The 12,594-nt window shown below is 33.8% G+C and overlaps 1 protein-coding gene across 1 annotated transcript in view; it reads right to left on the bottom strand.

Annotated features, from left to right (window-relative positions):
• TRAT1 (T cell receptor associated transmembrane adaptor 1) overlaps positions 1–11,835 on the bottom strand; it is a 32,307-nt gene extending 20,472 nt beyond the window's left edge. The window contains exon 1 of the mRNA XM_090261339.1: positions 11,692–11,835. Coding sequence (XP_090117465.1) covers positions 11,692–11,698 — 7 coding nt within the window. The 5' untranslated portion in view covers positions 11,699–11,835. The remainder of the gene's footprint in view (positions 1–11,691) is intronic.
• Between the last annotated feature and the right edge of the window lie 759 nt (positions 11,836–12,594).

The raw sequence follows: 12,594 nt of genomic DNA, 5'->3' as shown, positions 1-12,594 counted from the left end.
GTTGCTGAACTGCTTTTAGTGATCCCATGTATTTTGGTTGGCTTTATTTATTTACTAATATTTTATCTATTTATTTATTTAGTTAGTTATATTAACTTTATTGGGGGTCACAGTGGTTAACAAATTTATACAGGTCTCATGTACAAATTCTACATCACATTACCTGTACACTGTATTGTGTTTACCACCCCAAGTCAAGTCTTCATCCATCACCATTTATTTCCCCTTTACCCTCCTGCACCTCCGCATTCACCACACTATTGTCCACCTGCTCTCTAAGTATATAGATGATTAAATATATAAAATATATACATATATATATATTCATGTTATAGATGTACATATGCATATAATTTGCGTATCACATTTTTATATACATTGCTTTTGTTTGAACTGGTCTGTGGCACTTATAACACCAGAAAATCTGTCTACTAATGTTTGCTACCTCCTTTTTAATTCTGTACCATGCTAGTTAGATGCTCAAGACACTGTAAGTTCCACAAAGAACAGGATGATATCCACAGTGCCAGACATAGAGTATATGATTTATGAAATATTTTCAAGAATTAATTAATAAATGGTAAAAGTTAACTGATAATGGTAGGAAAATGTGTAGATTTGTTTTCTTTAAAAAATGTTTTATATTATATAAAGTAAAAGAAAACTGATGATTTGAATAGTCTTTTAGCTTCTCTAATAGAACTACCAATTAATTTGTTTAAAAACACTAAGGTTTGGAGGGGGCTAATTTATTCATCAAGAACATAATCCTATAAATATTTGTGAGAATTCTATAACATAATATTTATTACTTATTTTAAATGTAATAATCCTAAGTACTGTATGATACCATATATATTCCTGGAATTAGTTATTTGCTATTTGTTTAATTATATATTTTGAAAAAACCATAAGTGCCTTCTGAGTGTAACTTTTAAAAATTCCAGCAATACTAAAATGTAAAATAACATGTAAGATTCTTTATTACTACATAAATGGGACATTAATATTACACTAATTGGCCTTTTAAAAAAATACCAGTGTTTTGGAAGGATATTTACCATGCTAGTATGTTCATTTCTGCAGCTGCATAAAATTCCACAGTATTTGATATAATATAATTCATCTACTCATTTATTTAAGAGGAACATTCTGATGTTTTAAAACGTTTTTCTCCTATAAACAAAATACAAAAAAATTCCATTGGACACTTTATGCGTATATGTAGAAGAAGTTCCTGAGAATAGAATTGCTGTGTGAAAGGAAATTTTTAAAGCACACTTTTAGGGAGAGAGTGATCCCCACCTCCCATTGATAATAAATCTTTTCAGGTGGTTGGTTTAACATAATTGTGGAAAATGGGGCCAGCAAGCTTTCTCACTTGTCAGACGGGTCTCAGTTTCCCTCTTTGCTGTCACAATAGAGCAATTTTACAGAAATATTAATTTCTGGTTTCTATTATCAAATTAATGATTTTTATTATTAAAGAATTTTCTTCTTGTGTATGTCACTTAGGGAACCACAGTCTAAGTACAGTTCTAAGTCTTTTCACATTTTAAAACAATTTGAGGGTACATGTTATATTTTCTATTGAAATATAGAAAAAATATTTCGGGTTATTCAGGAAGCCAGAGTAGACTGTGTTCATTCACTCTCTAGAGTCACTGTATTTGGGGACATTTAAGTAAATGAATTTTAACTGGTTATATCATTCATGCTGAATACTATAAAACAATTACTAAACTCAGATAAGCAAAAACAAAAAGATAAGAATCAACCACAATCTTATTATCAAGAGACAATCACTATGAACACTGCTTAATTTATTTCCAAACTTACTATTCTCTGTGTAGAAATTGTTACAGATGGTGACTTAGGATTCAATTATATCAACTATACTGTTATTTATTTTCCTTAGCATGCTTCTTTTCCTATAAACAAAATATGCTTCCATTTCTTTTAGTGGCCCTGCATTCCACTGCATGGGTTTCCCATAATTTATTTTTTAAATCCTTTATTGTAAGATATTTAAGTTGTTTCTAATTTTTAGTTATATAGACAATGTTGTCATGAATATCTTCAGCTAAATCTATATATCCATCTTAGTTTTTTTAGGTACACATTCTTGAAGATGAATTGCTGGGTCAAAGGATATAAACATTTTAAAGGATTTTGTTATCTTGATGTCCAAGGTTTTAAAACACAATACTAAGCAAACTGTTCTCAGGTCAGTCTGCCCTCTTTCATATTAGTTCAATTGGCCCTGATATTATATTTATAGCTTTTGTTTAATCCACACTACACATTGCCCCCATATATTCCCCTCCTCCATAATTTCTGGAGAAAGTTGTCTCTTTGTCTTCTTTCTGAAGTCTATGACATAGGTCTTTCAAAAGATGGTACCTGTTCCCATTTCTGCCCTAAATATAAAGAACACCACTCTTTTCTTTCCTTACCATGATCTATTTCTACAAAATGTTATTTAAGGTGTTGTTAGGTTGCAAGTCTTTTAGAACCTATCTGCTACACCCACCCGATAGTACACCAGAGTCCAATCATTCTGAAGCACTTACAATTTTTAACAAATATTATTATCATTTTGTGTCTTTATGTCTCTGTGTATTTGCTCCTTTGTCTGAAATATCTTTCACCTTACCCATCTGATGAATTCCTAACCTCCTTCAAGTTTACCTTCTCTTTGAAGTGTTTACTCAATGCTTCCTGTCCCCCACCAAGTAACACCCTATATATCCCCGCTACACTTCAACAGGTATTGACCTGTTGAAGTATTGACCACTTATATATAAAAATCTGTCCCCAGTAGACTCTTAACTTCCCAAAGAGCAGAAAGAATATCATATTTACCTTCAACTTCACGCCTCCTTTCATTATTACATCTATTTTTACGGGGATTAATTTAATTAAAATATATCATGAGATCTGGAGAGTAGTGTTTCTTACTAATATTTAATGCTCAATAAATATTAGTTATTGTTCTTTTTATTATTATCTTACTACTAGTAAGACTCCTATCATCATTTTTGCAACCTATTCAGCCCAAAGTAGGTGTTCACTAAACATGTGTCAACTGAATAAATGAACGAAAAGTGGAGTAAAAAATGGTAATGTAATGATAGGCCAACAGGAAGGTTCTGACCAAGTATGAGGTCTAGAAACATCCACAATCCATGAAAGACATGTTGAAGATTCTATTACAGTGCTATTGAAAAAGGACCTTCCATTCAGAAGCTGAAGAATAGAACTTGTGAGAGAAGAGCAATTCATTAGGCCATTGAGGCTCTTGTAAAAGTTCTCACCAAGAAGTCCTAATTTTCTCTTCCTTGAATCTGTATTTACAAAACAAAAACAAACAAACAAACAAAAACCCTACAGAGAATTAGTTTGTCTCTCAGGAAGCATGCTATAAGAAAGTTGGTGCTAACATCTAACTATCTGATTAGATTTATGGGAGTAGTCACCACTAAAAAAAGATTTTATTTTCTTGTTTAAAAATCACTGGGGAGTCTGACTAGACTAAATACAAGCTCCGGGAGCGGGGGGCAGGGGGGATTAAGGAAATACCACTAGTTGAGGTAATATGTATGAGCGCAATCACAACCCTAGGAAATGTGTTTGCATAACATTGGGACTCAGGGTGAGCAGAAATAAACTCCTTACAGACCACATTATTTTAAGAAGCTTAAAATGGAATGTGCTTTCATTCGCTTCTTTTCAACATTTAACTAAAGGGCCTACTATGTTTATTTTTATTTGTTAAGTGTACATCCTCCAATTATGGGAACAAAATAACGGATTTTTCTTACATGCTGATAGCATGGCTTTACCTTCATAAACCAAGTCATAAAATAGTTGTTCTTTCTAGCTATTATTAAGGAAAGACTGAATGAGAGTAATTACTTAAAATTCAAATTACTATTTTTGGCAGATGCCCATTTTATTTCAGTCCACTAATTATAAATCATAGTGCAGTATAGAATAACACAGTTTAGTTTAACTTGCTTAAGAACACATTTCACAGCTAATGTATTATCATGGAGTTAACTATAAAGCTACATTGCTTCAAATTAAAAATTTAATAAATGTATTCATAGTTTACCTTTGGCCAAATCAGGTGATGTGAAACCTTGCTTTAGAAATAGTCCAGTATAGAATTATGATATCAAATCTCTATGACATGTGCTTTGGGACCTTGACCATTCACTCATACACATACTGAAAAGATGCAACAGTGATTTTGTTTTTACTTTTTATGTTTTATTTTATATTTTATTTATTTTTAAAAGATTTTTTATTGTTATTCTATAACAATGTTCCCAGTTTTTCCCTTTGCCCTCCTCCACCTATTCCACCCTCATTCCTACAGTCAATTCCCTCACTGTTGTCCATGTGCATGGATCATTCATCATGCTCCTTAACTAGAACTAGTCCCTTCACCTTCTTTCCACCATTATCCCCCTCCCCTCTCCCCTCTGGTCACCATCAGTCTGTTCCATGTTTCCATGACTGTGGTTCTATTTTGTTCATTAGTTTATTTTGTTCATTAGATTCCTCTTATAGATGAGATCATATGGTATTTGTCTTTCACCAACTGGCTTATTTCACTTAGCATAATACTCTCCAGTTCATCCATGGTATTGCAAAAGGTAGGAGTTCCTTCTTTCTTTCTAATGTGTAGTATTCCATTGTGTAAATATACCACATTTTTTTTGATCCACTCATCCACCAAAGGGCACTTAGGCTGTTTCCAGCACTTGGCTATTGTAAGCAGTGCTGTTATGAACATAGGGGTGCATAAGTTTTTTGAATTGGTGATTCAGGATTCTTAGGGTATATTCCCAGCAGTGGAATAACTGGGTCAAAGGCAGTTCCATTTTTAGTTTTCTGAGGAAATTCTATACTGTTTTCCACAGTGGCTGCATCAGCTTGCATTCCCACCAACAGTGCACTAGGGTTCCTGTTTCTCCACATCCTCGCTAGCACTTGTTTGTTGATTTATTGATGGTGGCCATTCTGACAGGTGTGAAATGATATCTCATTATGGTATAAATTTGCATCTCTGATAGCTAGAGGTGTTGAATATCTTTTCATATGCCTATGGGCCCTCTGTATGTCCTCCTTGGAGAAGTGTTTGTTCAGGTCCTTTGCCCATTTTTTAATTAGATCGTCTTCCTAGTGTTGAGTCGTATGAGTTCCTTATATATTTTGGAGATCAAACCCTTGTCGAATGTATCGGTGGCAAATATGTTCTCCCGTATAATCAGCCCCGTTTTCATTTTGATGATTGTTTCTTTAGCAGGGCAGAAGCTTTTTAATTTGATGTAGTCCCATTTGTTTATTTTTTTCTTTTATTTCCTTTGCCCTAGGAGATATATTGGCAAAAAATATTGCTACATGTGATATTCTGAAACTTTACTGCCTATGTTTTCCTCTAGGACTTTTATGGTGTCATTACTTATATTCAATTCTTTTATCCATTTTGAGTTTATTCTGGTGTATGGCGTAAGTTGGTGGTCTACTTTCTTTCTTTTTTCTTTTTCGCATATACCAGTCTGTTCTCCCAATGCCATTTGTTGAAGAGGCTAATTTTACCCCATTATATGCTCATGCCCCCTTTGTCAAATATTAACCATAGGACATGAGTTTATTTCTGGACTCTTTATTCTGTTCCATTGATCTATATGTCTGTTCTTATGCCAGTACCAGACTTTTTTGATTACAGTGGTCTTGTAGTATAGTTTGATATCAGTTATTGTGATCCCTCCTACTTTATTCTTCTTTCTCAAGATTGCTGAGGCTAGGGAAGGAACCAACTATATGAAACTTGTCATAGAATTAATTAATTATATGGATGCTATGCATGAAAAAATATTATTTGATATATCATTGGGTAATCTCAGGAATAAGAAGCTGGGGATCTCTTAAAAATTTGGAACATTTTTATGTTTATCATCCACATGAATATTGTCATTGGTCATGTGTCTGTTTTTGTGTATCATTTGACATGCAATCTGCCATAAATTTCAGGGATTATATAATATTCATTTTTGTGAGCTAATTATATCACTTGCTCCTTAGTTTCTCTTTGCCTTGATTTATTTGGTTATCTTTTATACTGCTCGTTGTATTTCCAATACCTCTCTTTCTGGGGGAAGGTAAGAGATTAAATGCATGGAAAATACCAACAAACCTCTAGAACTTATCATTCTTGAGAGAACTAATAAAATCATACTTTTTCCTACTTAGTGTTTTTTTCTCTATTTCTCACATCTAGTATTTAGTATATACTCAATAAATAGCTGTGATCTGGGTAAGTAAAATATAGCACAGTATTTAAAAAGAGCATAGTTTAAGGCAGTAAGCAGACTAATCTTATTTTTAAAGTACACTGATTTTTAGCTTCAGAGAAGGAAAACTCTGACTCCAAAAAACCTCCGCTGCCTTGCGGCATACCTCTTCAGGGGAAAGGCTAAGGGAGTAAACCCCGACAAAAAATCCGGAGCCGGAGTCCCTAAGGCGGTTTGACGTTGTAGTCAACACCGGCAACTCCTGCGGCGCACCTGAAGCCAAGCTGTATTGACTCCGTCTTTCCCTTGGACCCTTCAGCTGCGAAGAGAGGGGGGGTCTGCTGCATGGGCAACAGCAGACCCTCCATATCACCCTGCCCAGGCTCTGTAGCTTCAGCTTCACTGGAGAGGACACTCCAGCATCATCGCAAGATGTCGATTCAACACGGGAGGAGACAGATACTGTGTCACTCCCGAGTCGGACTGCACAGCCATTCTCGGCGGTGCAGATAGACTCTTAAGAAGCTACACCATCGTCTCTCGAGACGGACGGCTGCCGACGACGACACTGATTTTTAGCTTAAATTATTCTATCATTCGCACAAAATTGTATTTCAATTAGAAGTTTCTTTTTCACCTTTTTAATTAAATGAAGCACTGAAAAGTTGTATTAGTCCATCAGTTGCTACAAGAAAATAATTCCCCTCTCAACTATAAGCAAACAGCTAAATCAGTGTCACAAGCCTACATTTCATGTAAGAGCTTTAAGGAAAGGCATTATGCTTTTAATGAACAGTCAGCAACACTAAGGCAAAAACTTGGGCTACAATATATTCCTCTAGGGCTGGGTTTTATCGTTTACTGTAACAGTAAATTTGTTTCACATAACCAATTTAAAACACAGGCTAACTTCTAATATGTAAAGTTATTTTAGCATGGTCTCCAGTTTTCCTCTGGTGTTAGGAGTCTGTATTCCTATGGAATCCTGTTTTTCCTAAGATTTCTTTTCCTTGTAATGTCATTTGAGTTTTATATAGGGAGATTTGTATTTAGAAGCTTTGTATTTCATGACATTCTTGGTATTTTTTCATAACCTTTGATTGCCAACAATAAATACCTCCATTTTGAAAAACAAAGCAAAACACACAGAGATGAGAAGATATTGAATAGTTAAATGGTGAAGGTTTTCAACCTGAATGGGAGATCTGTATAAATGTTCACACACACACACACACATACACCACCACCACCACCACCACCACACTTCCTCCCTCCCTTACCCACTTATTTCCTATATGTAATATGAATATTCCCAATCCATGAGAATATTCGTCTCTATCTATTCATTAGAGACAGTGCCTGTTATAATATTGAATGCACAAAGTGCTCAAAAATTATTGTCCAACAAATGCAATCTTTAGTATCATTATTCATTAATTGTAATTACTTTCACTTTTTTCAATTTAAAAAGAACTTCCACATAATGTAAATTTAGCTATTTACAGTGTTAAAAAGCCAAAGGCCTCAAGAAGTCATTAGTGAGGCAATGACAGAATGGAAAGCCATGATTTAAGTTTCTATTAGCTTTTGACTGCCAGAGGCTAATAGAGATAGGTTTAATTATAAGACCTCTGACTTCCTTAAAACCAATAGTACTTGGTAGGCACTGCATTTAAAATTCACAATTACATGTGCTCTGGAAGGAAACTCGCTAAGCAAATGTAAAGTCTTTCTGATTACAAGTTTGATTCTTACAGAAGCCTTTACTTAAATAAATAACAATAGAAAAGCAATAAATATAATGCCTTAATTGTTTCTCCTTCAGGGATTCTATAACTGAGCCAAGTGTCTGAGCTTATAATATATAGGACACGGCTTCTCTTGATGGTTTCTTTCCTTGGCTTGCAAACCTCATCAGAGAAGTGACGATCTCTTCCTTGCATTCCATGGATGTGTATGTGTATTTATTTAGGCACCCAGAAAGGTCAGAGAAAGAGTTCTGATATTACAATCCCCATAGGTTCTACTCATGAGTTTTTTCTTACTGTGCTGATGGATTGGTGTCTAACTAGACACATTCTTGACTCCTTGGATGTGACATGTTGTCACTACCACGCAGCCCACCATCACTATCTGTCCCCATCGCCTCACCACTAGAAGGCATTAGAGTGGATAGATAGGGGCACTGGGGTGGGGAGCATCTCAAATCCAGTCCCAGGCTTTCAACTAAATAAGATAATGTTTTTAATAAAAAACATAAAAACCTATCAACCTTAAATGTCTATTACAAACAAAGGTCTATTTGAGAAGTGACTGGTGTTTGTCTAAGAGCGACGACAAAGAAGAGAGGGACAATAGCCATAAAGAGCATTGGAATGTCTGTTTCAAACAGTGTGAAGAAAGGGAATGATGTAGTCACATACTAGCTGTGTGACTTTCTGCAAATCACTGAACCTCACTCTCTAAACCACTTGTAAAATGGAAGTTCAGATCCCCTCTCTGTGTGACATCAAGGTTCCCTCCTTTTAGTATATAATGAATGCCCTTAACCAATATTTACTAAACTTAATCAAGGAAAGTATATGTATGTGAGTGAGGTGGAGGACAGATTTAAAGACAGTATGTTATGATTTCTGTAGTCAGTTTTATAATCAAACTTTAATTGTGGTTGGTAAACTTTAGAAATCTTACTAGAATTGAAGTAATGGCAAAGTCCCTGCTCTATATGAATCTTTCTTCACCTGTATTTAGCTGTCCATTTTATGTATGTACCTATTATTTCCTATTGGGTAAACATCTAGGTAAGACCTCTGACAATGGTAAGGGTGCGTGGAAACTTTCATCCAACAAACTTCTTTAACTACTATGTTATGTTAATGTTTAAGAAGGTCTGTTGATTTTCTCTCTTCTTATTAATTCAGGAATGCTGAGAAAATTAAATGAAATATAAAATGCCTGGGACAGTGATCTACAATATTTATTATTAACTATAAATTTGTGGACATTTATTTCTCAACTGTGGCCTTTAAGTGACAATTTTTCCTGGGTTAACCTTCCTTAAAATTACTGCCAAACTATCTAAATTAAGTGATCAAACGTGATCTGTAACCTACCTTTATTTTAAAGAACATATGAAAGTAAAAGATGATTCATAAATCAGTCCCACCTACATAGTTTCTAAAAGAAAGGCTTTCATTGTTCTCAAAAAGGTGATTGTAGCTCAAGGGAAAATAAAAGTTATAAAGGCAATGAAAACTTTTTTTAGAAAAACAGCAATGTGACTACATTATGAATCATTGTTTAAACAAAATTAATGGTAGCCCAAGGAGTTGCTTTCACCACTTGGCTCAGCTAATATTGATTTTGTGTGACTGCAGAAGCACAGTAGAAATTATGATACCAGCACATTTATTGATGCAGTGACTAGAAGGCATATAAGTAGGAGAAAAGGAAAGATTTGGGTTTTTCTTTTCATACATTGTTTTAATTAACTAGGGGTTTCACTTCTTGTTGCGTTCAAACATTTTTTTTACTTTACCTATTACAATGTAAAAAATATTATCATCTGATTGTCATCTTATTTTACATTAAGATTATTGTTTTGTTTTAAGATCTATGATGCTTCATGATAAATATTTTTATCATTTTATATTTTTGTCTCTTCTGTGGAATTATAGATGGTTTTAATTAACAGTGCAGGTGTTCCTGTATTACACCTGAAGGGAAAATCTAAATTACAAAATGCTATAGAGGAAATTTTATAATATCCATTATAAAATTAGAATTAATTAATAATGGAAATAGTTGAATGTCATATCCATTGACTTTGGCCTTTCTAAGTTCCCCATCACCATTAGCTCATGGCAAGAGTTCACAGTATTGCTGTGTTCACTTCCTGCAGGACACTAGCAAAACTGGAACAATTGTTTTTGTTCTTCGCTAATCTATAAACCCTGGAAAAGAAGGAGAGGCATGAAAACTGTGTATGTCAGCTTACGCTCCCATGTGATTAATCCAATCAATTGATTTTAAAATCTAGCAAACAAACCACTAGAAGCAAATTCACAGAAATTAGAAGATATAATATCTCTATAAATATCTCATATACATTAACATTAAAAGTACTGTAAGCATAACAATTAAGCAAAAGATATAATCAGACAATTTACAAATGATAGAATTATAAACAGTTTAAAAACTCATGCAAAAATGTTTAGCTTCATTATAATCAAAGTAATGTATATTAAACAGTGGGTTAACATGTACTTCTTATTAGTAAAGATTTCTTTTTAAAAAATTAGATCAGTCTGTTATGGAGAAACACTACTAGGAAGAGAGTGAATTGGCTTCACTCTTGGAAAAGCAATTTGGTAATAATGAGACTTAGAATGTTCACAATCTCTTACTTAGTAATTCCAATTCTAGAAATCTGTCCTAAAATATAATCCTTAGAACATGAGTCACAGAGATGCTTATCTTCCTGACATTTAAATATTAAAAGAAAACTGGATACCACACAAATGCCCAACAATAAACAAGTAACTAAGTAAACTATAATTAACCCAATAGATTTTGTGCATTTATGGAAAATAATTAGGCAGAAGGTATTATGAAAAGGGAAATAGTTATGTTACAATGTTTGGGAAAAAAGTTGGATTATGATTTTATGTACATTATTTCAGTTATGGAAAACAAACCATGTAGAATGTGTAGAAACAAAAATTGGAAGCAACTACAATGTACTATCTTGAGTTTTACTAAGGAGATGGGAACTATGTAAACTTTTTATTTTTCATCTATATTTCACAGTTTTCACCCTTAATAAATATGCATTTGCTCTTGCCACAAAGAAAAAAACGGTTATTAAAGAAATAAAAAGTACATAAAAGAATAAAAGAGGAATGAACCATCAACATGGAAGAGACATAGCTAATCAATGTGGATTCAACTGTCGCAATCCATTCCACAAGTGATGGAACTCCCGCTGGCCTTGGGGAGAGAGGCTACTTCCTTAGGATGTGCTTACTCCTAACCTGCTTTATAACTGAACAAAACTAAAGAGGAATGTATACGGTCAATGACAGTTTCTTTAAAATAAAAACAAAATGTTTATGTCATAATTATTAAAGAAAAAAAAACACTGAACAGTTACAACTAGCTTTATAATGTAAAACACTTTCCAACTTTTTCTATTAAGAGAAAATAGCCATTTATACTCATTAATAGATTTCAAAATATGTTCTAATTACACTAAAGGTTATTTTACATTTTAAAAACAATGTGTAATTTACTTTCCAACTCTTAAGTGTCTTTGCTGGAGACTTGAAAATTATTAAGTGAAATTCTAGGCACAGAAATGAAACAAAAAATTAAAAACTTCACTTACCCGACATGCTTCTTTTTTTCAAGAAATCCTTATGTAGCCATAAGGCAAATGCATGGGTTAAAAATGCTCCCACGAACTTCTTTATCTAAGTAGTTGTGCTTTGTTATGTTAGAAGTATGGCAGTAACTTGTCTTTATCACTACCTCAGTTATTTCTCTCTTCTGTTTCTTAAAATCTTTTGTGTGTACTTTGTTCAGTTACAAACAGGAAATGTGGTGATGGAGGTTTCTAGACTTTTGATCTGAAACTAGTAAGCTCTTAAATGTTTGTATAACATAAGAAAATCCCACGATACTCTGTACTCTGCTATTTGACCTTTTATTGTTAATTTTTTTATTTTTAAAATTATGTTTATTGATTATGCATTACAGTTGTCCTGATTTTCCCCCTTTGCCCCCTCTTGCCCCCCTCCACCCAACACCACCCACTCCCTTAGGCAAGCTCCACATCATTGTTCATGTCCATGGACCATGTGTACAAGTTCTTCGGCTACTCCGTTTCCTATACTGTACTTTACATCCCCATGGCTATTCTGTAAGTACCTATTCGTACTTCTTAATACTCTCACCTCTTCACCCATTATCCCCTACCCTGTCCCACCTGGAAACCATCAAAACACTCTATATCCATGATTCTGTCTCTGTTCTTGTTTGCTTATTTTGTTTTTTAGATTCAGTTGTTGATAGATATGTATTTTTGTCATTTTATTGTTTATAGTTTTGATCTTCTTTTTCTTAAATAAGTCCCTTTAACATTTATTTAATAATGATTTGGTGACAATGAGCTTTTTTAGTTTTTTCTTGTCTAGGAAAAAGCTCTTCATCTGCCCTTTGATTCTAAATGATAACTTTGCTGGATAGAGCAATCTTGGCTATAGTTCCCTACTTTCCATAACTTTGAATA

The sequence above is a fragment of the Furipterus horrens genome, unplaced genomic scaffold, assembly GCF_987537825.1.
Source record: "Furipterus horrens unplaced genomic scaffold, mFurHor1.1.pri manual_scaffold_1, whole genome shotgun sequence".
NCBI classification, from domain to species: domain Eukaryota; kingdom Metazoa; phylum Chordata; class Mammalia; order Chiroptera; family Furipteridae; genus Furipterus; species Furipterus horrens.
This window is presented reverse-complemented; position numbering and strand designations above follow the sequence as displayed.